Here is a 26,043-nt window from a genome sequence, read left to right as displayed (position 1 = left end):
CTCCTCTAGCTTTGTTTGTAGTTATGCTTCCTAAGGCCCACTTCACTTCACATTCCAGGATGTCTGGCTCTAGGTGGGTGATCACACCATCGTGATTATCTGGGTCATGAAGATCTTTTTGTATAGTTCTGTGTATTCTTGCCATCTCGTCTTAATATCTTCTGCTTCTGTTAGGTCCATACCATTTTTGTCCTTTATTGAGCCCATCTTTGCGTGAAGTGTTCCCTTGGTATCTCTAATTTTCTTGAAGAGATCTCTAGTCTTTCCCATTCTGTTGTTTTCCTCTGTTTCTTTGCATTGATGTGAGGAAGGCTTTCTTATCTCTCTTTGCTATTCTTTGGAGCTCTGCATTCAAATGGGTATATCTTTCCTTTTCTCCTTTGCTTTTCGCATTTCTTCTTTTCACAGCCTTTGGTAAGCCCTCCTTAGACAGACAGTCATTTTGCTTTTTGCATTTCTTTTTCTTGGAGATGATCATGATCCCTGCGTCCTGTACAATGTCACGAACCTCTGTCCATAGTTCATCAGGCACTCTGTCTATCATATCTAGTCCCTTAAATCTATTTCTCACTTCCATTGTATAATCGTAAGGGATTTGATTTAGGTCATACCTGAATGGTCTAGTGGTTTTTCCCTATGTCCATGGGGTTGCAGAGAGTCGGAGCGACTAAACTGAACTGAACTGAAGTTTGTGACAGAAACCCAACCCAACTTACCTAGCCAAAAAGAGAAAAAAAGAAAAGTGGCAGAAGAGCCCAGGGGTGAGCTTGGTCTCAGGCACAGTGGATTGAGGCTGGAGTCAAAACATAGCTATCTCCCTGGCTCTCAGCCCAGCTGACCACCAATGTCTCCATACCTCCAGAAGGCAAGGAGGAGAATACTTTCCTCTTTGAGTAGGAGAGAAAGAGAGGAGAAGTGCTGATACTTGTGATTCAAATCTTTTCTTTATCCCAGTTACTTGTATATCACAACAGAAAGATTGATCATGGCAGAGAGTGAGTTTTTGCTTTACACTGGGATCTTTCTTTTAAGAACAGAATTAGATTAATGAGGTAATGAATAAGTGCCTAGTGTTTTGAGATTTTCCCTCAGTTACAACCAGTTATAATTGATTTACATTTTCATGAGATTTATGTTTGAATCTATAAGGCTGTGATACTTTTATAAATTTAATAGTGTAGCATTTTAAGCAAAAGTAAATATATATAAACTGAATGGATTTTTCTTGGAGTAGATTTTCATCCATTAGTTAAAATGCAGCTTCTTGTAGCATATTGAATTTGGAGTAGGAATCCAATTTCTAAAAATTTAATAAGTTAAAATAATTTGACTCAGTGAAACTAATGATTGTTTTCAGTATCTTTAAAAAAATTTGGCAATTTTACTTAAAGTTATGAAACTTTATCTGATATATAACCTAACTAAAATGATTCTATGATTATTTTGTAAGAATTGTCTATTCTATGGGAAGGATTCCACCAACTTAAACCTCGCTTCATTCCATATTTGTTTCACTTCCACTGAATAGTTTCCATGTCACTGATACTGCACTGGACATCTTGGTGAAACTAATGGGAAGGAAAAGAAGTGGAAAAGACCAAGTTGCTTGTGTAAGAACTTAATGTCATGTCATTCTGAAGTTGGCTGGAGAGCTGTTAGGGTCCCTGAGGATTAGTTGTATACATCAAGGCATTTGAGCAGAAGAAAGCTGGTAGTTTAGACAGGAAAACTTCCCAGACTTGACATCACAAATTTCCTTCTTCCTCCCTGTATCTTCAAGGTAAGAAGCCAGCGCTGTTTTCCTTTTAACATATATTGAAATGCCATGAAAACCAATCCCAACATTGACATGGGAGTTAGAACCTTACGTCTCTGCTTACCACAGAATTTCTATGTACAAACTTTCATGTGCTTGCTTAGGGACAGTCCTAATACATATTCATTATTCTTTTAAAAAATGAATGGGTGAGAGGAGAAGAGCAAAAAGGATTTGATTTTTCTGATTTGTCCTATTCTGGCATGGCTCCTATCAGCAAAGCCACTCTGTGGGGCCTCTTTTTCATGCTTTCACATTACATGGTTGTCAGAGTCCATGGAGACTGTCTTGAGAGAGGGAACTTGCTGCTTCTTAACAATATTATGGTTTTATGAAGTTGACATAATAAATCTGTGGCTCATAACAAATGAGTAAATAATGACTTTTTGTGTCTGCAAAGCTTATAGTAGGCAGGCCAAAAATGAGAGTGAGAAGGCAGGTATGAAGCATGACAGGTCAGCTCAGGAACTCTCCTTTGGCAGCCGGAGGCTGCTTGACACTTGCATTTAAGGCACTGATTTTAAATCCTGTAAATAGAAGATTTCTTCCCCACCCCCACACAATTTTGTGGGTAACCATAGGTACCACATGATATGGCTTAGGTATAGTTGCCACAAGGAGCTGTGACATACAGGAAGAGAACCAGGCTTGAAAGACCTAAGTGTGGGCCCCAGCTGTGTCATCCACTAGCGTGGTACTCTCATCTGGAAATGCAATCTGGATTTATAGCTCCATCATAGGGTGGTTAATGGAGAGGGAAATGGCAACCCACTCCAGTGTTCTTGCCTGGAGGATCCCAGGGACGGGGGAGCCTGGAGGGCTGCTGTCTATGTGGTCGCACAGAGTCGGACATGACTGAAGCAACTTAGCAGCAGCAGCATAGGGTGGTTATGGAGATAACATGGAGTGAGTGTGGTAGCAAGCATAGACAAGATATACCAGAGAAGCAGGAGTCTTAAAGTGACTCCATTTACACTGGGGAAGCCAGATTTCATAGTAAGTAGGGGAAAGGGTTTAAACTCCACAAACAAAAGGTCAAATTATGGAAATCAGTTAAACTTACTTATAACATGTAGGTTTTTAAAAAATGATTATTTATTTATTATTTTTGGCTGTGCTGGGTTTTTGTTGCTGTGCCATGTGTTGTCTAGTTGTGGCGGCTGGGGACTACTCTCCAGCTGTGGCACATGGGCTTCTCATTGTGGTGGCTTCTCTTGTTGGAGCAAAGGCTCTAGGGTGCATGGGCTTTAGTAGTTGTGGCCTACAGGCTTAGTTGCCCTAAAGTATGTAGGATCTTCATGGACCAGGGGTTGAACTGCTGTCCCTTGCATTGCAAGGCAGTTTCTTATCTACTGAACCACAAGGAAAGTCCCAACATTTACTTTATAATTACAATTCAGTTCAGTTCAGTTGCTCAGTCATTTCCAACTCTTTGCCATCCCACAGACTGCAGCATACCAGGCTCCTCTGTCATCACCAACTCCCGGGGCTTGCTTAAACTCATGTCCATTGAGTTGGTGATGCCATCCCACATCTCATCGTCTGTGGTCCCCTTCTCCTCCCTCCTTCAATCTTTCCCACCATCAGGGTTTTTCCAGTGAGTCAGTTCTTCGCATCAGGTGGCCGAAGTATTGGAGTTTCAGCTTCACCATCAGTCCTTCCAATGAATATTCAGGACTGATTTCCTTTAGGATTGACTGGTTGGATCTCCTTGCAGTCCAAGGAACTCTCAAGAATCTTCTCTAACACTACAGTTCAAAAGCATCAATTCTTCGGCATTCAGCTTTCTTTATAGTCCAACTCTCACATCCATAAATGACTACTGGAAAAACCATAGCTTTGACTAGATGGACCTTTGTGGGCAAAGGTCTTATGCTGTCTAGGTTGGTCGTAGCTTTCTTCCAAGGAGTAAGTGACTTTTAATTTCATGGCTACAGTCATCATCTGCAGTGATTTTGGAGCCCCCAAAATAAAGTCTCTCACTGTTTCCATTGTTTCCCCATCTATTTGCCTTGAAGTGATGGGACCAGATGCCATGATCTTAGTTTTTTGAATGTTGGGTTTTAAGCCAGCTTTTTCACTCTCCTCTTTCACTTTCATCAAGAGGCTTTTTAGTTCCTCTTCACTTTCTGCCATAAGAGTGGTGTCATCTGCATATCTGAGGTTATTGATATTTCTCTCAGCACCCTTGATTCCAGCTTGTGCTTCATCCAGCCCGGGTTTTGCATGATGTATTCTACATAGAAGTTAAATAAACAGAGTGACAATATACAACCTTGATGTACTCCTTTCCCAATTTGGAAATGATCTGTTGTTCCTTGTCCAACTCTAACTGTTGTTTCTTGACCTGCATAGAAATTTCTCAGGAGGCAGGTCAGGTGGTCTGGTATTACCATCTCTTTAAGAATTTTCCATAGTTTGTTGTGATCTACACAGTCAAAGGCTTTGGCATAATTAATAAAGCAGAAATAGATGTTTTTCTGGCGTTGTCTTGCTTTTTCTATGATCTAACTGATCCAGTATGGCTTTTTCTATAATCACAAACATGGCCTACTTACTAGAGTGAAAAAAGGAAAAGTGAAGTGTTGATACTTTTAGAGGGTTGGGGGAGTTAATTTTTTCAAAAAAAATTGTATAATACATAATATGATATGTGTCAAGCCTCTTGATGAAAGTGAAAGAGGAGAGTGAAAAAGTTGACTTAAACTCAAAATTCTGAAAACTAAGAACATGGCATCCAATCTCATCACTTAATGGCAAATAGATGGGGAAACAATGGAGACAATGAGAAACTTTATTTTTGGGGCTCCAAAATCACTGCAGATGGTGACTATAGCCATGAAATTAAAAGGTGCTTGCTCCTCGGTAGAAAAGCTATGATCAGCCTAGACAGCATATGAAAAAACAGAGACACTGCTTTGCCCACAAAGGTCCATCTAGTCAAAGCTGTGGTTTTTCCAGTAGTCATGTATAGATGTGAGAGTTGGAGCATAAAGAAAGCTGAGTGCTGAAGAACTGATGCTTTTGAACTGTGGTGTTGGAGAAGACTCTTGAGAGTCCCTTGGACTGCAAAGAAATCAAACCAGTCAATCCTAAAGGAAATCAGTCCTAAATATTTGTTGGAAGGACTGATGGTGAAGCTGAAGCTCCAATACTTTGATCACCTGATGCAAAGAACTGACTCATTGGAAAAGACCCTGATGCTGGGAAAGATTGAAGGCAGAAGGAGATGGGGTGACAGAGGATGAGATGGTTGGATGACATCACCAACTCAATGGACATAAGTTTGAGCAAGCTCCAGGAGTTGGCGATGGACAGGGAAGCCTGGTGTGCTGAAGTCCATGGTGTCTCAAAGAGTCTGGAACGCCTGAATGACTGAACTGACTGACTGACCCAATCATGAAAGTCATATTATGAGAACTGTGCCAGGCTGCTATCAGCCTTCCCATGGCCTCTTTTTAATCTTATGACATTCAAATTGCACTTAAAATTTTCTCCTTCAGTTATCAACTATTCTAACTTTTCCAGACCCTTCATTATCAGTGGTTTAGCATATGATTCTAGTTCTTCAAAATCATTTTAATTGACTTTTATGAAATTCTGAGTCTTTTATTAGTTCATGCAGTTTCTCTTTGCATCAGTTTATTGTTAGAACATCTGAATTTCAGTGGGGGACCAACTAAAAGATATATAAGTGGCAGGGATCAACTTAAAGTGAATGGAGACTCATATAAAAAGTCTTCAGTTTATTGTTTTGTGAAATTTTATTGTTTCTTAATAGTGTGTGCCTGGACGAAGAAAACCTAGGTAAAAAGGATGTTTTCCTTTGTCAAAAAATATTGGAGGCTATAGTGCTATGAAAATGTAGGTAGTCCTTTTGGGAACAGTTTCCAAACAGTTTTTATCTTAATACTTGGTATTAAGATAAGAAAATTAAGCTTGATATCAATAAGCAGGGTCATGATACTGAATACAACTATTTGCTTATCCACACACTACATATTCATTTAAGCTTTTGGTTCTTCCAGATCATTCTATATACCATGAAAATCTTGGGTATTGGTATTTTATTAATTATTATTTTATTTTTAATTGAAGTAATAGATGATTTACAAAGTTTTAGGTATATAACATAGTGGTTCAATACTTTTATAGGTTACACACCACTTAAAGTTATTACAATACAATGGCTGTATTCTTGTTATTTTCCTTTTAGGATATCCAAAGCAGTTTATTGGTAGTTATATATAATATTACAATTCTTTTTCGAGCTTTATCTTACTACATTTCTTTTTTTTTTTTTTACTTCAGCAAACATTTTATTTTATTATTTTTTAATATAAATTTATTTATTTTAATTGGAGGTTAATTACTTTACAATATTGTATTGCTTTTGCCATACATCAACATGAATCCACCACGGGTATACACATGTTCCCCATCCTGAACCGCCCTCCCTCCTCCCTCCCTGTACCATCCCTCTGGGTCATCCCAGTGCACCAGCCCCAAGCATCCAGTATCATGCATCAAACCTGGACTGGCGATTCGTTTCATATATGATATTATACATGTTTCAATCAGTGGCTGTATTCTTGAAGCTTATTTATTTTATACATAGTATTGTGTCTCAACCCCCTAACTATGTCTTGCCATTCCCCACTTCCCTCTCTCCACTGATCGCCACTAGTTTGTCCTCTATATCTGTGAGTTTGTTTTGTTTTAATAATTTAGTTCATTTTTTAGATTCCACATATAGTTGATAATATACAGTATTAATCTTTTTTTGGATGGCTATCGTAACTAAATCTAAAGGAAATTCAACATGTATTCATAGTGTTTAATTATTTTATATTCTTATTTTCTCATTAGTAGGAGTCAACTCTATCCATTCATGTATTTGAAAAATATTTATAAAAATTATTATTTTATAGAGGATGTAGTATGTAAGAGAAACAGTAATTTGTTCTCAAAGAGTTTATAATCTGGCAAGACATGAATATTTATAGATTCTGAGGCATTGTGAAGTACCCGTGATACAAATGGTATACAAGAGACCACTAGAATTCAGTAGTAGGAATGTTGCCTTCTGTCTCTGTGTTCTTCAAGATGAAAGTGACCCTAAGACGTTGAAGATGGAGTAGGTGCAGGAGGTGGAAAGGATGGCATGAGCAATGCTCGGCACGCTATAAGCATTTTCATGAGGAACAGATAGTTACCCTTCCATGGAGGAACTTTGTAAAGAGCTTTGTGTTTGTTTATGGTAGTATAAAGAAACCCACTAAAAACCACCTTCCCTTCTCCACCGTGAACCCCCAGAAACACCACTCAAATCCACGCTGTTCTCACGTTTCACTGCAGTGTGCAATGGCCTGCTAAGTTCAGGTCTCAGCTTAATCAGTTTAATTGTCACTGCCTGTGAGAGGCCTGTCTACTCACCCTGCCTAAACCAGGTCCCACTCCTGCCCCTTTTTTCACTTCTCTTGTAGCCCTTTAATTATGTATTTTACTTGATTGGGAGTATAGTCACTGAAAGAGTGCTGCAGGGAGAGAGTAGATGGATTGTCTAGGGGAAAATATAAGCATTGGAGAGGTCTTTTAAGAAGTGATGGCCAGGACTTCCCTGGTGGTCCAGTTGTTAAGATTCCATGATGCTTCCATTGCAGAGGACATGAGTTTACTCCCTAGTTAGGGTACTAAGATCCCACAGACCAAGTAGTGTGACGAAAAATAAAAATAAATACATAAAAAATATGCTAAACTCATTAAAAATTTTACAAAAAGAAATGATGGCCTAGATTTGGTCTGATGTGAATTAGACTTAGTGCTGTTGTGGCAATGGAAATGGAAGAAAGTACCTGTGGAGTATAGAGTATTTGTAGTTAATCTCAAAACAGTTAAACCAAATCTTAATTATTTTCTCTTACTTATCTGGCTGCATATCCATTGGTTTAATACTAAATCAACAGCTTGAATGACCTGTTGGACTCAGTCTTTAAAATTAACAACTTTTGAAACTTAAAATTATGTCTATTTGTGTCTACTCCTTTTCCAGATTTATAGGTGGGCTATTATTACATTGTGGATCATAACATATTTGCTAAAATTGTGGGGAGAAGAGCCTTTTTCTAAAGGGCAGCAGCCTGGAGGAAAATTGCATTTCCTGATTCTTCATGACGCAATTAATTGCATTGGTGTGATCACTCACCTAGAGCCAGACATCCTGGAATGTGAAGTGAAGTGGGCCTTAGGAAGCATCACTACAAACAAAGCTAGTGGAGGTGATGGAATTCCAGTTGAGCTATTTCAAATCCTAAAAGATGATGCTGTGGAAAGTGCTGCACTCAATATGCCAGCAAATTTGGAAAACTCAGCAATGGCCGCAGGACTGGAAAAGGTCAGTTTTCATTCCAATCCCAAAGAAAGTCAATGCCAAAGAATGCTCAAACTACCGCACAATTGCACTCATCTCACATGCTAGTAAAGTAATGCTCAAAATTCTCCAAGCCAGGCTTCAGCAATACGTGAACCATGAACTTCCAGATGTTCAAGCTGCTTTTAGAAAAGGTAGAGGAACAAGAGATCAAATTGTCAACATCCACTGGATCATGGAAAAAACAAGAGAGTTCCAGAAAAACATCAATTTCTGCTTTATTGATTATGCCAAAGCCTTTGACTGTGTGGATCACAATAAACTTTTGTGGGACTACCAGACCACCTGACCTGCCTCTTGAGAAACCTGTATTCAGGTCAGGAAGCAACAGTTAGACCTGGACATGGAACAACAGACTGGTTCCAAATAGGAAAAGGAGTACATCAAAGCTGTATCTTGTCACCCTGCTTATTTAACTTATATTCAGAGTACATCATGAGAAACCTTGGACTGGGAGAAACACAAGTTGGAATCAAGATTGCCGGGAGAAATATCAATAATCTCAGATATGCAGATGGCACCACCCTTATGGCAGAAAGCAAAGAAGAACTAAAGAGCCTCTTGATGAAAGTGAAAGAGGAAAGTGAAAAGTTGGCTTAAAGCTCAACATTCAGAAAACGAAGATCATGGCATCTGGTCCCATCACTTCAAGGCAAATGGATGGGGAAAAATGGAAACAGTGAGAGATTTTATTTTTGGGGGCTCCCAAATCACTGCAGATGTTGACTGCAGTCATGAAATTAAAAGACGCTTACTCCTTGGAAGGAAAGTTATGGCCAACCTAGACAGCATGTTAAAAAGCAGAGACATTACTTAGCCAACAAAGGTCCATCTAGTCAAAGCTATGGTTTTTCCAGTAGTCATGTATGGATGTGAGAGTTGGACTATAAAGAAAGCTGAATGCCGAAGAATTGATGCTTTTGAACTGTGGTGTTGGAGAAGACTCTTGAGAATCCCTTGGACTGCAAGGAGATCCAACCAGTCCATTCTAAAGGAGATCAGTCCCGGGTGTTCATTGGAAGGACTGATGTTGAAGCTGAAACTCCAATACTTTGGCCACCTGATGCAAAGAGCTGACTCATTTGAAAAGACCCTGGAGGTGGAAAAGATTGAGGGCAGGAGGAGAAGGGGTTAGATAGCATTGCCGACTAAATGGACATGAGTTTGGGTAGGCTCTGGGAGTTGGTGATGGACAGGGAGGCCTGGCATGCTGCAGTTCATGGTGTTGGAAAGAGTCAGACACGACTGAGCGACTGAACTAAACTGAACTGAACTGGTACTTTAACACCTGAAAAGAGGACATGAGGGGCAGCTTCAGTCACCCCAAGCTCTCTGTTGAATGCCCTGAAATCATTTATTGGTAGACTGTATAGGAGGGATTTTTCTGATCTTAATCATTTTATTAGCACTTCCTTGCTGAGTAAGCTAGCATTGGATTATGGTTATATATGATAAACAATGAATAATGAGTATTCTTTCTCTTAGCAAGTAGGCACTGTGAACAGCTACTAGAGTGGGGTCTTAGTTGAGAATTTGGTGATAACTTTCTTCATCTCCTGCTACCCTGGTGGCTCAACTGGTAAAGAATCTGCCTGCAATGCAGGAGACCTGGGTTTGATCACTGGATTCGAAAGATCCCCTGGAGAAGGGAACGGCTCCCTGCCGGGAGCCGGCATATTGCATATTGAGTGCATATTGCATATTGAGTGCAGCACTTTTCAGGATCTGGAATAGCTCAACTGGAATTCTATCACTGCCGGTAGCCAGCGTGAGGAACTCCGCCCATGACAAAGGTCATGAGGAAGGAGGCTCGGCATACGCAAAGGCGGGATCGAGCTTCAGGAGTCCCCCTGGAAATTCTCGAGCATATACCCCCAAAACCAGAGTCTGCCTACTTTCTGCTTTGTGCTTTCAGCTACACCTCTGACTTTACGGGGGGCTGTCCCCCACTACCTCTCTCTGAAAAAGAGTTAGCTTACAGCTCCAGTTAATAATTCCTGGGTGCGACAGTGTTTCAACCTACAAACTCCTTTGGAAATCCTCTAGCCTGCCTGAATAGGTTTTTCCGGCCACATGTGATTGTTCAGAGCCTCCCAACTGTGAGAGGCAGGAGATGTTCTAAACTGTGTAAACACAGATTCTTTTGAATAGTTAAAACATTGATTAGAAATTGTATTGGTGAAGGGATTTTCACTTGTTGGGCCAATGTTTGCTGCTAAGTTTCCATATCCCTTACCTGCTGTGTCCCTGGCAGTGTATTGATTAATATAATTGGTGTAAGTAGTAGCTTTAATGTTTGTAACCTGGGACCCTTGAGTTAATTCTTTTTCTTGTTATAGCCCACCACACCTTTGCGCTGTAGGAATGCAACTTTATCTAATGCTTTTGGAGGGTGGCTCCTGACCAATCACCTTTAGGGAAAAATAAGTTTTCTGAAGAAAAGGTCTTAAAATGTTCACAGGCCTCCGGGCCAGAAGATAATGCAAATCACCTAAGCTTTTGCATATGATAAGTTTGCAGGAAGAAAGCCTGGTTTGCTGCAAGACTCTACCCCTTCCCCCATTATCCTCTATGCATAACTTAAGGTATAAAAACTACTTTGGAAAATAAAGTACGGGCTTTGTTCACCGAAACTTGGTCTCACCATGTCGTTCTTTCTCTTACCTTCTGGCTGAATTATTCAGCCTCTCTTCTCCACTGAATTTCTTCACTGAGCTATCCTTATTTCAGCCTCTTTTCTCCACTGAATTTTCCTACTGAGCTATCCTCATTCTATTACTCTTTATATCCTTAATTAACGTTTAATTAAGCAATTGTTTCCTGATCTTCGCCTACGCCGCCGTCTCTCCTTCGAATACCCTGGATCAGCCGGGGCTGGTCCCCGGCAGCTCCCCACTCCAGTATTCTAGCCTGGAGAATTCCATGGATTGTATAGTCCATGTGGTTGCAAAAAGTCAGACATGACTGAGCGACTTTCACTTCTTCATCTCAGGTGACACCTTGCCTTGCGGGGTCTAATGGCTTGCTGTTTTCTGTTCCCAGACCTCTCACATATCTGCATATTGCAGACACATTATATTTTCTTAAGTGTCTCTTGTCATAAATATAATTCACCCCACTTTGTTTTCCTCATTTATGCAGTAAAACACAAATAGAATTTGAAGTATAATATATGTATATGTGTTGTGTATGTGTATGCATGTGGTGTATTTGAAGAAATTTGAAGGGTTAACAAAGATGTTAGTCATTATTATTATTACTTTTCAGTCTAAGAAGTTAAAATCTGAGGGTGCATTTCCAGTGTATAAAAATCTTTTCATAATGAATATTTTCAGTGTTTGCTGTTTAGGTGAAATTTAATAAATTGACCTCCAGGTTCATTAACAAATATATTTTAAATAAAAACACTTGTTTAATGTATTTGTCATCTGCTGCTGTCTTTATCTTCTAAACAAAATCTGCTGCTTTTGGAAATGAAGTTGTATATACTAAGGTGTTTTGCAATTTGTATAGTAATTATAACTCTCTCGACCTCTGGAATAAAGGTGATTTTGTTTTTGATTGTTGTTTAAGCAGATGTCTGTTAATGTGAGAGAGCAACCTATTGCAGACCTAATCATAATTAGAAAAGGAGGGTGTCCCCCCCCCCGCCCCGCCCCCACCCAGGGAGTGTTATAGCATGTTAAATTGTGTCATTTGGGAATGGGACATAAAGCCTCAGCAGAGGCTCACAGCGGGGTGGATTGTCTAAGGAGCTTTAAAGGACCAGCTGTCTTTTTAATAAATATGGTGACTACTAATCAGTTTCCCTTACCATTAGCTTCATCTACTAAAGGTTTTCATGGATGACAGTCCAAAGAAAATTTGTCTTTCTTATTGCAAAAAGCATAGGTATGAAACCAAGATACCAATGACGAATTCTTAGATATCAACAGAAAATATGAAGCAGTCATTACCTGTTGTTTGTGTAACACTGATTTTCCCATAAGAGAACATTGCGTTGAAATACTGTAGTTATAAACTAAAATTTTAACTGTAGACTAGTTTAATTTTTAAAATTTTTATGCAACTTTGCAAATTGATTTCTACATCACATTTGATCTTGTTTATTATGGAGATATGAACTCTTAAAAAATACACTACTTTTATTATAAGGGAAAAATGAAGTTTTCCAAAGCAGGTTTGGTAATGATTACAGTTATTAGCCTCATTGTAATCTCAGCATTTTGACTTTATTTCTTTTCCACTAATCCAAGTTATGTAGAGTAAAACATCTAAGTGAGGTTTTTAAACACTGAGCTGATCCTTTTAGAGATATATTGCCATAGTCAATTGTAACTAATAAATTCTAAGACCATTACAAGCAGAAACTTGCATTTGAGTATTTGTTTTGTCCCTGGCCTCATAATAACCAGCAACTCAGGCCTACCTTCACAAGAGTCTTTGGGACAGAGTTACTGAGATATATTGCTTTTATTTTAAACACCCAAAGTAGTATTGCTTTTCTCAGCCTCATCGATGCCTCTGGGATTCTGTTTGCAGTTAGATTAAAAATCCAGAATTGAGTCTTAATTTGCTCCCTCACTTTTATCCCCTATATTCAATATGTCACGAAGTTTTGGGGCTCTTTCTTTGAAATATTCCTGATTGACTATGTTATTACTTTGAAATATTGCTGTTACATGAACTGAATTCTATTCTTAATGAAATCTATTCTTAACACTCAGTGCCAGATGTCTTAACTAATCAGTTAGCTTTTAACTGTTTTCCTCATCTCTGTTTTCTTCCTCTTAAAATCAATCCTTCATAAGCTTTCAGATTAACTTTCTCATGCTTAAATTTCATATTTTGGTTCCTCTGCTTGAGATCCTGGAATGGCTCCCTGCTCACTGGTGAGGTTCCAAGTAAATTACTTCATGTTCTTTGCCCAAGTTTCTTCTGATCTTCTTTTCTTTCCCTTGTTTCACATCACACTACATGCAGCGACTGGCTTGAAAGTGCTGGCTCTAAAAGTTCCTTTAAAGTGGGTGGTTTGGAAGTTGGAATTAACTTTGTTTTTAAATAGAAACAATTCTTTAAGAGCTGTGGTTGAGTTCCTTTTAGAATTCAAAATGTAAATATATTTTTGTATATGGTGTTAGAAAGTGTTCTAGTTTCATTCTTTTACAAGTAGTTGACCAGTTTTCCCAGCACTACTTGTTAAAGAGATTGTCTTTTCTCCATTGTATATTCTTGCCTCCTTTGTCAAAGATAAGGTATCCATAGGTGCGTGAATTTATCTCTGGGCTTTCTATTTTGTTCCATTGATCTATATTTCTGTCTTTGTGCCAGTACCATACTGTCTTGATGACTGTAGCTTTGTAGTATAGCCTGAAGTCTGGCAGGTTGATTCCTCCAGTTCCATTCTTCTTTCTCAAGATTGCTTTGGCTAGTCAAGGTTTTTGTATTTCCATATAAATTGTGAAGTTATTTGTTCTAGTTCTGTGAAAAATACTGTTGGTAGCTTGATAGGAATTGCATTGAATCTATAGATTGCTTTGGGAAGTATACTCATTTTCACTATATTGATTCATCCAATCCATGAACATAGTGTATTTCTTAAAGATCTAAACGTAAGACCAGAAACTATAAAAGTCCTAGAGGAAAACATAGGCAAAACACTCTCTGACATATATCACAGCAGGATCCTCTATGACCCACCTCCCAGAGTAATGGGAATAAAAGCAAAAATAAACAAACAGGGCCTAATTAAACTTACAAGCTTTTGCACAACAAAGGAAACTATAAGCAAATGAAAAGACAGCCTTCAGAATGGGAGAAAATAATAGCAAACGAAGCAGTTGACAAATAATTAATCTCAAAAATATACAAGCAACTCCTGCAGCTCAATTCCAGAAAAATATACGACCCAATCAAAAAATGGGCGAAAGAACTAGACAGATATTTCTCCAAAGAAGACATACAGATGGCTAACAAACATATGAAAAGATGCTCAGCATCACTCATTATCAGAGAAATGCAAATCAAAACCACAATGAGGTACCATCTCAGGCAGGTCAGAATGGCTGCTATCCAAAAATCTACAAACAATAAATGCTGAAGAGGGTGTGGAGAAAAGGGAACCCTCTTACACTGTTGGTGGGAATGCAAACTAGTACAGCCACTATGGAGAACAGTGTGGAGATTCCTTAAAAAACTGGAACTAGAACTGCTATATGACCCAGCAATCCCACTGCTGGACATACACACCAAGGAAACCAGAATTGAAAGAGACACGTGCACCTCAATGTTCATCACAGCACTGTTTATAATAGCCAGGACATGGAAGCAACCTAGATGTCCATCAGCAGATGAATAAGAAAGCTGTGGTACATATACACAATGGAATATTACTCAGCAATTAAAAAGAACACATTTGAATCCATTCTAGTGAGGTGGTGAAACTGGAGCCTATTATACAGAGTGAAGTAAGTCAGAAAGAAAAACACCAATACAGTATACTAACACATATATATCGAATTTAGAAAGATGGTACGGATAATCCTATATGTGAGACAGCAAAAGAGACACAGATGTCTGCAGAACTTCTGGTTTTCATTTTGTTTCTTCCCTCTCATATCCTCTTCCTTGCTTGCTTCTCCATAACCATCCTTCCAGTTAGGATGTATGAATGCTTTTCATACATTTATTCTTTTCCTCTTATCCTTTAAGACTTACCTCAGAACTCCTTCAGCCAATCTTTTGTCTTGAAGATATTCAGTTTTCTCATCGGAGATGACAGCATTTTTCAAACTTAATTCATATTATTTTGGGGTCTCACTTGAGATGATGGAAGTGAAAATGTTTTGGAAAATGTACAATATTTTATAAATATTACTGTCACTTCCTGATGCCCCATGAACATTTACTAGTTCTATCACATACTTGGGGGACAAATTGTACATGTATATGAAGTGTCATTAATACCAGGTTGAATTCTTTCATATGTGAATTATGTGATCTTTCCTCTTAAAGTTCTTGAAGAGTAACGGCCATGTTACATGCCTTAGGGAAAGATAAGAAAGAATTTGAAAGGAAACCTTACTCTCTTGGTAATAAGGAGTTCATGATCTGAGCCACAGTCAGCTCCCGGTCTTGTTTTTGTTGACTATAGAGCTTCTCCATCTTTGGCTGCAAAGAACATAATCAATCTGATTTCAGTGTTGACCATCTGGTAATGTCCATGTGTAGAGTCTTCTCTTGTGTTGTTGGAAGAGGGTATTTGCTATGACCAGTGCATTTTCTTGGCAAAACTCTATTACTTTGCCCTGCTTCATTCTGTATTCCAAGGCCAAATTTGCCTGTTACTCGAGGTGTTTCTTGACTTCCTACTTTTGCATTCCAGTCCCCTATAATGAAAAGGACATCTTTTTTGGGTGTTAGTTCTAAAAGGTCTTGTAGATCTTCATAGAACCGTTCAACTTCAGCTTCTTCAGTGTTACTGGTTGGGGCATAGGCTTGGATGACTGTAATATTGAATGGTTTGCCTTGGAAACAAACAGAGATCATTCTGTCATTTTTGAGACTGATTTCAAATAGGAAAAGGAGTACCTCAAGGCTGTATACTGTCACCCTGCTTAGTTAACTTATATGCAGAGTACATCATGAGAAACGCTGGACTGGAAGAAGCACAAGCTAGAATCAAGATTGCCAGGAGAAATATCAATAACCTCAGATATGCAGATGACACCACCCTTATGGAAGAAAGTGAAGAGGAACTAAAGAGCCTCTTGATGAAAGTGCAAGAGGAGAGTGAAAAAGTTGGCTTAAAACTCAACATTCAGAAAATGGAGATCATGGCATCTGGTCCCATCACTTCATAGGAAATAGATGGGGAAACAGTGTCAGACTTTATTTTTGGGGCTCCAAAATCACTGCAGATGGTGACTGCAGCCATGAAATTAAAAGACGCTTGCTCCTTGGAAGGAAAGTTATGACCAACCTAGATAGCATATTCAAAAGCAGAGACATTACTTTGCCAACAAAGTCCGTCTAGTCAAGGCTATGGTTTTTCCTGTGGTCATGTATGGATGTGAGAGTTGGACTGTGAAGAAGGCTGAGCGCCGAAGAATTGATGCTTTTGAACTGTGGTGTTGGAGAAGACTCTTGAGAGTCCCTTGGCCTGCAAGGAGATCCAACCAGTCCATTCTGAAGGAGATCAGCCCTGGGATTTCTTTGGAAGGAATGATGTTAAAGCTGAAACTCCAGTATTTTGGCCACCTCATGCAAAGAGTTGACTCATTGGAAAAGACTCTGATGCTGGGAGGGATTGGGGGCAGGAGGAGAAGGGGATGACAGAGGATGAGATGACTGGATGGCATCACCGACTTGATGGATGTGAGTCTGAGTGAACTCCGGGAGTTGGTGATGGACAGGGAGGCCTGGTGTGCTGTGATTCATGGGGTCGCAAAGAGTCAGACACAACTGAGCGACTGAACTGAACTGAACTTACTCTCTTTACTGTTTGGTATACTCTGTAGTTTTATGCCAGTCATAGATGATTCATACATTTTTTTTTTCAGGGTTCAGTTAGCCAGCAAATTCACACAGTTCTAGCTTATTTTTGCTTTTCCACTAAAAATAAATATGTTATTTATTCATTTTTTTTTTGACCTGTCTGTTGTTTTCTCTCTGTAGAAATGAAACTTCACAAGGTAGGGATTTGATCTTTTGCTCTGTTTTATCTTTAATGGCTTTCACAAGGGAGGTACTCAATAAAAGTTTGTTGAATGTGTGAATAAATGAATGAACCCAATAATGATGAGAGAATCAAATTTCAACCTTTATCTCTGGCTGGAGGACCAGAGAGTGGCCCTTGTCAGGCCCTTGCTATAGGGCTAAGACTTGGGCTTCACGATAGCTTTTCCTCATTGCCTACAAGGCTCTTTTTTTTCTTTCTGTTTTTGGGACTGTGCTTTGAATAATTGAGGATGCTGATAATCTACTCTCCCAATAATTGTGGGGATTAAGGGAGTACTAAAATCAGTACTACTTGGTATAATTAAAGTAGAATGTCATCACGTAACATTATTAATATTAATAGTTAAACACAATTGAGCACTTATATGCCAGGCACTGTTCTAAATGTTCTACGTGGACTGATTAATTTAGTTTTCTCCAAAATTCTATGTTGCAACCAGGTGTTACTATGTCTCTCTTATACTGATGGGAAGATGTAAGCACAGAGAGTTAAAATAAATTTTCCAAGATGACAGAGCAACTTAATAGTAGAGAGATGACTGAAACCCATAATCAGAGTTTGGAACTTATTCTTTTTTCCATTGTGTTTTACCTATCTCTCTAATTAAGTAGAGGTCATTAAAAAATAAAATAGTTTTCTTATACATCCCTTTCCCCCTTTTCTTCTAGAGTAGAGTAATTTTCAGGTATTTTTTGTTGTTGCTTAAAGCAGTAAAGGTTCTGGCCTATTTCTTCCAGGGAAATAGCTTAGTTACGTACAGCCTGCATTTTCTATTTGACTACAATGTGTTAGGAGTTAATTATTTATAGTGCTTGTTGAAGCTGATGTGGTGCTGAGCTCACTCTGGGTTTACAAAGAATGGCCTGTTGAAATTCACTAAAATGAAAATTTCATGAAACCTCACATTAGAGGTTGACCTGAATTTTAGGCTTCATGGATTTGAAGTTGTGTAACAGTTATGGGTTATATGATGTCAGAATTACTATATACCACATCAGAAAGCAATAGTTAAATTTATGAAGAGGAGTATTAGTTTCTCTGTTCACTTTATTTCTGTCCTTTTTACAGAGGACATCTTGCCCACCAATCCCAGTGATTTTTTAAATTCAAGTATAGTGCTAAAAGTGTGAGATCAACTTTATCACATAAATTAATTGAATAAATATGTTTGCAAGTACTGTGACCTTGGCAGTGGCAGAATTTTCCCCCTTAACCTGAGTGTTTGTGAAAATGGATGAGGGCATGGGAAAAATTAGGGAATCCTCCTCTTTTCTTCCCTCAGACTAGGTATCCAAGATTATTAGTTACTAATGTAACCATTGAACCCAGGATTAACTTTTTTTTTTTTTTAATGGAAGTTCTAGTTAATTTTCTAGAACACCTTACAGGAGTGGTCTTTTGAAAAGATGTAATATGTTGAAGAGGCCAGCAGGTACTGGGGATGCAGAGTAAATGTTAAATCCATAAACCTGTTGGTGAATGAAGTAGTCATGAAAGAGGTAGTGAAGAAGAGAGCCATATTCATTCTATGTAGAGCCATACATTATAATTTCATGGCTACAGTCAACCATCTACAGTGATTTTGGAGCCCAACAAAATAAAGTCTGTCACTGTTTCCATTGTTTCCCCATCTATTTTCCATGAAGTGATATGACCAGATGCCATGATCTTTGTTTTTTTAATAAAGTACAGAGGTCTTGGAAAGAATCTCTGTCAGAGTCTGGCAATGGAGAAGAAAAAGGGTATCTATGACTAGACTCAAAGTGAGCCAGCAGGGGGCTGCATCTAAGTTCAAACAGGAAAGGCTTTGTTCTTTTAGATGGGAGCCAAAGGAAATAACATCATGATCTAGATGGTAGAAATATTGTGGACCAGTTAGAAATCAGGGGTGGCAAAGGACAGGCCCAGAAAAGGGACTCAAGGTGTTAATTCATGAGTATCTAGGAGATAGTAAGGAGTGTCTCCTAGGAACTTAACGGGTATCTTGGAGAAGGATGCTCACTGGTCACTGATCTGCTTATTCAACATTTATTGATACCTACTTTGTACTACCTACTGGTCCAAATTGGGAAAGGAGTACGTCAAGGCTGTATATTGTCTTGCTACTTATTTAACTTATATGTAGAGTACATCATGTGAAATGCTGGGTATATGCAGAGTACATCATGTGAAATGCTGGATGAAGCATAAACTGGAACCAAGATTGTCGGGACAAATATCAATAACCTCAGATATGCAGATGAAAACACCCTTATGGCAGAAAGCAAAGAGAAACTAAAGAGCCTTTTGATGAAAGTAAAAAAGGAGCATGAAAAAGCTGGCTTAAAACTCACCATTCAAAAAAGGAAGATCATGGCATCGGTCTCATCACTTCATGGCAAATAGATGGGGAAACAGTGGAAGCAGTAACAAACTTTATTTTCTTGGGCTCCAAAATCACTGCAGATGGTGATTGCAGCCATGAAATTAAAAGATTCTTGCTTGGAAGAAAAGCTATGACCGGCTTAGACAGCATATTAAAAAGCGGAGACATTACTCTGCAAACAAAGGTCTATCTGGTCAAAGCTATGGCTTTTGCAGTAGTCATGTATGGATGTGAGAAAGTATAAAGAAAGTATAAAGTGTAAAGTATACTGAGTATACTTTATATAAAGTATAAAGAGTATATATAAAGTATATACTCTTTAGTATATAGAGTATATAGAGTATATATACTCTATAAAGTATATATAGAGTATATATATAAAGTATATATATATATATATAAAGTATATAGAGTATATACTTTATACTCTATATAAAGTATAAAGAAAGCTGAGTGCCAAAGAATTGATAGTTTTGAACTGTGGTGTTGGAGAAGACTCTTGAGAGACCGTTGGACTGCAAGGAGATCCAACCAGTCAATCCTAAAGGAAATCAGTCCTGAATATTCATTGGAAGGGCTGATGCTGAAACTGAGGCTCCAATACTGTGGCTGCCTGATGCAAAGAACTGACTCACTGGAAAAGATCCTGATGTTGGGAAAAATTGAAGGCAGGAGGAGAAGGGGATGACAGAGGATTAGATGATGGGATGGCATCACCAGCTTAATGGACATGAGTTTGAGCAAGGTCTGGGAGTTGGTGCTGGATGGGGAAGCTTGGTGTGCTGCGGTCCATGGGGTTGCAAAGAGTTGGACACAACTGAGCGACTGAACTGTTTACGAGGCACTGTTGGAAACGCTGGGGATGAAGCTGTGACCAAACATGCATTTGTGAAGCTTACATTCTTTTTTTTTTTTTTAATTCTCAGCTTTATTGTGGTATAATTGATAATACAATTGTAAGATATTTAACATTTCACCATGATGATTTGATATTTGTGTACATTGGGAAAGGATTCCCACCATCCCGTTAATGAACACCTTCATCACCTCTTTTATTATTTTTTTTTGATAAGTACATTTAAATTCTGCTCTCTTAGCAAATTTCAATTATATAATATGGTGTCATTAACTGTAGTCCTTCATCGTTCACTTTAGCTCCTCAAACCTTATTCATCTGAAAATTGAGAGTTTGTAGCCTTTACCAACCTCCCCATTATTCCCATCTGGCAGGCCATGGTTACCACTCTTTTGGTTTGTTTCTAGGTGTTTGACTTTTCTTTTTAAATTAGATTCCACATATAAGTGAGATAATTTCTTTCTCTGACTTATTTCACTTAGCATGATGTTTCAGTGTTCAGCTGTGTTGTTCCAAACAGCAGGATTTTCTTCTTTCTCACAGCTGGATAATATTCCAATGTATGTATTGCATACATACATCAATATTGCATCTTCTTTATCGATTTATTCATTAAATGACACTTGGGTTGTCTACATATTTTGGCTATTTCAAATGACACAGCAGTGAACATGGGAGTGTAGATGTCTCTTTGAGATCCCGTTTTCATTTCTTTTGGGTGTATACCCAGAAGTGGAATTGCTGTATCACTGCTGTTGTTGTTGTTCAGTTGCCCAGTCACGTTCAAGTCTTGGGGACCCCATGGACCGCAGCAAGCCAGGCCTCCCTGTCCCTCAACATCTCCCCGAATTTGCCCAGGTTCATGTTCATTGCATCGGTGATGCTGTCCAGCCATCTCATCCGTTGATGCCCTGTTCTCCTCCTGCCCTCAATCTTTCCCAGCATCAGGGACTTTTCCAATGAGTTGTCTGTTCACATTAGATGACCAAAATACTGGAGCTTTAGCTTCAGCATCAGCCCTTCCAGTGAATATTCAGGGTTGATCTCCCTTAAGATTGACTGATTTGATCTCCTTGCTATATCATATGGTAGTTCTATTTTTAATATTTTGAAAAATCTCCATATGGTTTTCCATAATGGCTGTACTGATTTACATTTCCTCCAACAGTGCAGGAGAGTTTTCTTTTCTCCATGTCATAGCCAACATTTGTTATTTGTTTGGTTTTTGATGGTAGCCATTCTGACAGGTATGAGGGGATATCTCATTGTGGTTTTGAATTGCATTTCCCTGATGATTAGTAATTTTGAGCATTTTTTCTTGTGCCTGTTTGCCATCTGTATGTGTTCTTTGGAAAAATGTCTATTCAGGTCTTCTGCCTATATTTTAATTGGGTTGTTTGTTTTCTTTTGATATTGAGTTGCATGAGCTCTTTGTATATTTTTGCTCCTTATCAGATTATTTAGCTCCTTATCAGTATATATCATCTCCTCATGTTTAGCTCCTTATCAGTCATATCATTTACAAATATTTTCTTCCATTCAGTAGGTTGTTCTTTTGTTTCATCAGTGATTTCCTTTACTGTGCCAAAACTTTTAAGTTTAGTTAGATACCATTTATTTACTTTTGCTTTTGTTTCCTTTGCCTTAGGAAACAGAACCAAAAAAAATATTGCAATGATTTATGTCAAAGAAATTTTGGTCTGTGTTTTCTTCTAGGAGTTTTATGGTTTCAGGTCTTCAAGTTTTTAATCCATTTTCAGTTGATTTTTTGTGTATGGTGCAAGGTAGTGGTCCAGTTGCATTCTTCTCACATGGTTGCCCAGTTTTTCCAATCACCTTTTATTGAGGAGACTATGCTTTCCTCAAGCTTACCTTCTTGTGGGGGAAAATACACAAGAACCAAATAAGTGCATGGTGCTCTGTGGTACAGCAGATCATAGTAATTGCTTTTGAGAAAAGTAAAGCAAGGAAGGAGGGGTGGGAAATGCTTGGATGTTGCAGTTTTAAATGGAATGGTCAACTATATGTAAGTGAGGAGGTAATATTTGGGCAAGTTCCTGAAGAAGGATTTGGTGGGTTTTATTCCTATGAGAAGGAAATTGAGTGCATGAACTTGTCCTCACTGGTGTATTTCAACTCTGTTTAACATGGGTCAAAATTTTCTGTCTTGCTATTTTAAAATTAAATTGCATCAACAAATAAATATGTGAGTTGGGTGAAGGAGAGGAGGATGCTATTTCTGAAGGAGAAAGGATAGACATAAAAGGGATGGTAGGGAAAGCCCCTTCTTAATTGCTATGAGGACACTGTGCCCAGTAATGAAATTGAGGCCACAGGTGTTTGATGACCTTTGCCATCAGGTGACCTCAGCCTATGAAAGTTGTTTCTGACATCATCAGTTGACAGTAGAGTAGTAGGTTTTATTTTGACAGCAGATTATTGCATGGGTTAGGCTTTAACAAACACTCATAAAGTCATTGTCTGGGAAGCTTAAATGTAATTCCTTGCATTGTAATGCTAATGCTTTGTATGTGTTTGTCTCTACAGCTTTGTAGGAAGTCAGCTTCAGAGAGGCAGACGGGATGGCTAGCTCAGCCCGGGAGCACCTGCTTTTTGTAAGGCGTCGAAATCCCCAAATGCGGTACACCCTGAGTCCAGAGAACCTCCAGAGCCTGGCTGCCCAGAGCTCCATGACCGAGAATATGACCCTACAGCGGGCCAACAGCGACACAGATCTGGTGACCTCTGAGAGCCGCTCCAGCTTGACGGCCAGCATGTATGAGTACACACTGGGGCAAGCCCAGAACCTCATCATCTTCTGGGACATTAAAGAGGAGGTGGATCCCAGTGATTGGATAGGACTGTATCACATAGGTGAGTCAAATGAACTGGACTTGCTTGTGACTTAGCGCATACATTTTGCTCTGACATTATACTATTCTGTGTTTTCTCCTGGGAAGAAATTCACATACATAAATTAAAACAGCCATATCCTGGAAATTTTTTTCTTCTTTGGGGTAGGGGAAACAACAATTATAAATAACTTTGCTGATATGAATTCTGTGGTTAATTTCTACCCTAATTAAACGTCAGAACCTGCAGTATTTTCTTTTTAAACTTTCACTTTACCCTTGATCATTAGCTGCATTTTGAAAAGAGGTGGCTATAAACATTTACTAGTATTTTTAAACCAATGAAAAAGATGTTTGGATTTAGATAACTGATATAAAAAATGTTCTGTATTTTCATAAGGTTGAAGTACATTAATAACTTGCAGTCTGAAGTATCTTTTTATTTCAAAATTCCTTGATGGGTCCTAGATCAATTAGGTAAAGAAAATGTCATAGTCTTCTAACAAATGACTTAGAAATAGGTTGCTATTTGTTTTAATGAAAGTATCCCAACCCTGTTTAAATTCCTTGATGGGTCCTAGATCAATTAGGTAAAGAAAATGTCATAGTCTTCTAACAAATGACTTAGAAATAGGTTGCTATTTGTTTTAATGAAAGTATCCCAACCCTGTTTAGCTGATTTGCATCTCTTTTCATAGGTGAGTTCATGATGAATAACCATGTCCCAGAAAATATAATATCTGTTACTTGAGTTGAAAGCAGAAGTAAAACCTACTAACCAGTCATAAAGAAATCTAAATCAAATCTAGTAAGAAAATCTTAACATTCTCCAAAGTTTGAGAGCTTTATCGCTGCATGAAGGGAGTTCTTTAAAAAAAAAAAAAATTAACAACAGATGTCTTATCAGAAGACATTGTTCCCTTCAATGTAGATTATAAGCCAAGCACTTTATGTGTGTGTGTGTGTGTGAACAGAGTGGGAGTAGGGTGGGAAACTAGTTTATGCACTGCTTCTCTACAGGGGCAATTTGCCTACTTCCTCTACGGGACATTTGGCAGTGTTTGGCGATGTTTTTGTTTGGCAGAACTGGATGGGGAAATGGGAGATCATTGATGCTGCCAAACATCTTACAATGCAGAGGACACCCCCTCACAACAAAGAATTATCTATCCTCACATGTCCGCACACTGTTGAGAAACCCTAGTTGAGGCAAAGTAATACCCTTGATTGCACTTTGTTTCTCTGGACAATTTTAGATTGACTAAAATAAAATTGATTTGTATTTACTTATGTAAATTTTAATGCTGAATCATGCTAGATAGCAAGAAATCGAAACAAAAATTCAATGAATTTTAATTTTTCTATTTCCTCTTATGACAAAAAGAAAGAGGGGAGGAAAAGTCTTCAGAGTTCCCTGGTGTGTTTAAATATATGTTTATAGTGAGGGAGATACATAATTTTAAAATTATATGTTTATATATAATATCTATTCTGTTCGCAAAAGAATATTGCAGTTTTGATGTGACTTTAGAGGTAACTCTTGTGGTTTTGATGTAATTTTGCCCTTTTAGATTTTATGAAACATTTTTCTTTTCACTTTTCTCATATTTTTTCCTTTTTTTTCTCACTTAAGATTTTGTAATGCTTAATATGAAGCTACAAATAGCATATTGTGTTTTTTTAGATGATTTTTTTATGTGATATTTTTTGGGATACAACTTTATTTTCTTGCATAGAGTGATTCCTTTTTTGTGTGTGAATATTTTAATTTGTGGGCTCCCCTGGTGGCTTAGTGGTAAAGAGTCTGCCTGCCAAAGCAGGAGAAGTGGGTTTGATCCCTGGGTCAGGATGATCTTCTGGAGAAGGAAAGGCAACCCACTTCAGTATTCTTGCCTGGGAAATCCCATGGACAGAAGAGCCTGATGGCTACAGTCCATGGGGTTGCAAAAGAAATGGAGATGATTTAGCAACTAAACAACCACAACAATTTAATCTGTAAGATGCTAGAATCACTTAAGACAATGATTCCTATTACTATATTATAATATAAACTATATTACTTTATAGTTTTTCCCCCACCGTCTTTCTGTTTCTGCATCCCTCTTGTTTTATTTCCTTATCTATATTTAACTGAGAAGGAACTAAGGAAAGGAAGGCCAAGTTTATCTTATTCCCAAGTGACCAAAGTCACAAAATCTTGGTGTTCTTGTATTTATTTCACTTTCTAGAGTATAGATCAGAGGTCTGAATTGAGAATTAGCCCAAGGATATAGCTAGGAAAATATTTTGGCAAATATATCTCTTGAAAAGTGCTATTCTTCTTTAGTTAATTTCAAGTTTTCTCTGTGTCTTTCTTACAAATCATCATCATATTTTTGGTTCCCTGTATGTAATGTCTCTTTTTTTCCCTTTGGCTACTTTCAATATTTTTCTCTTTATCTTAGTTTTCAGCAGTTTGTCTATAATGTACCTAGGTGTGATTTTCTTTTTATTTATATTGGTTGGGATTCTTTAAACTTTTTAAGTAAAAATTTTTAATGAAAATTGTGATAAGTTTGGTCATGAATCCTTTGGATATTTTTTTTTTTCTGAGAACTTCTTTTTCTGAGACTTTAGTTATACATATGTTACTTGTTCTTTAAGGTTCTGAGGCTCTGGTTAATTTTTCTTTAATCTCTTTAGTATTTGAATTCAACTTAGTTTGCCAGCTTTTCTTTTTGTTTTTCTTCATTCTCCTGTTAGTCCTGTTCAGCGGATTTAAAAATTTCAGTTATTTGACTTTTCATTGATAGACTATGTATTTCCCTTTTTATAGTTTTAATTTCTCTTATGAGAGTCTGGTATATCTTAACTCTGTCAGGCCATATCTTTTTTCAGTTACTTGAATTGGTTTGAATGGATCTGCTTTAAATTCTCTGCTATATCCAGTCTTAGAGGGGGCTTGTCTAAGGGTCTGTTTTTATTGTCTGTTTTTCTGTTGACTG

At 38.1% G+C, this 26,043-nt stretch overlaps 1 protein-coding gene across 1 annotated transcript in view; it reads left to right on the top strand.

Annotated features, from left to right (window-relative positions):
• HECW2 (HECT, C2 and WW domain containing E3 ubiquitin protein ligase 2) overlaps positions 1–26,043 on the top strand; it is a 445,768-nt gene that overhangs the window by 165,886 nt on the left and 253,839 nt on the right. The window contains exon 2 of the mRNA XM_061440781.1: positions 22,755–23,081. Within this exon, the coding sequence (XP_061296765.1) occupies positions 22,790–23,081 (292 nt within the window). The 5' untranslated portion in view covers positions 22,755–22,789. The remainder of the gene's footprint in view (positions 1–22,754; positions 23,082–26,043) is intronic.

The sequence above is a fragment of the Bos javanicus genome, chromosome 2, assembly GCF_032452875.1.
Source record: "Bos javanicus breed banteng chromosome 2, ARS-OSU_banteng_1.0, whole genome shotgun sequence".
Classification (NCBI taxonomy): Eukaryota; Metazoa; Chordata; class Mammalia; order Artiodactyla; family Bovidae; genus Bos; species Bos javanicus.
This window is presented reverse-complemented; position numbering and strand designations above follow the sequence as displayed.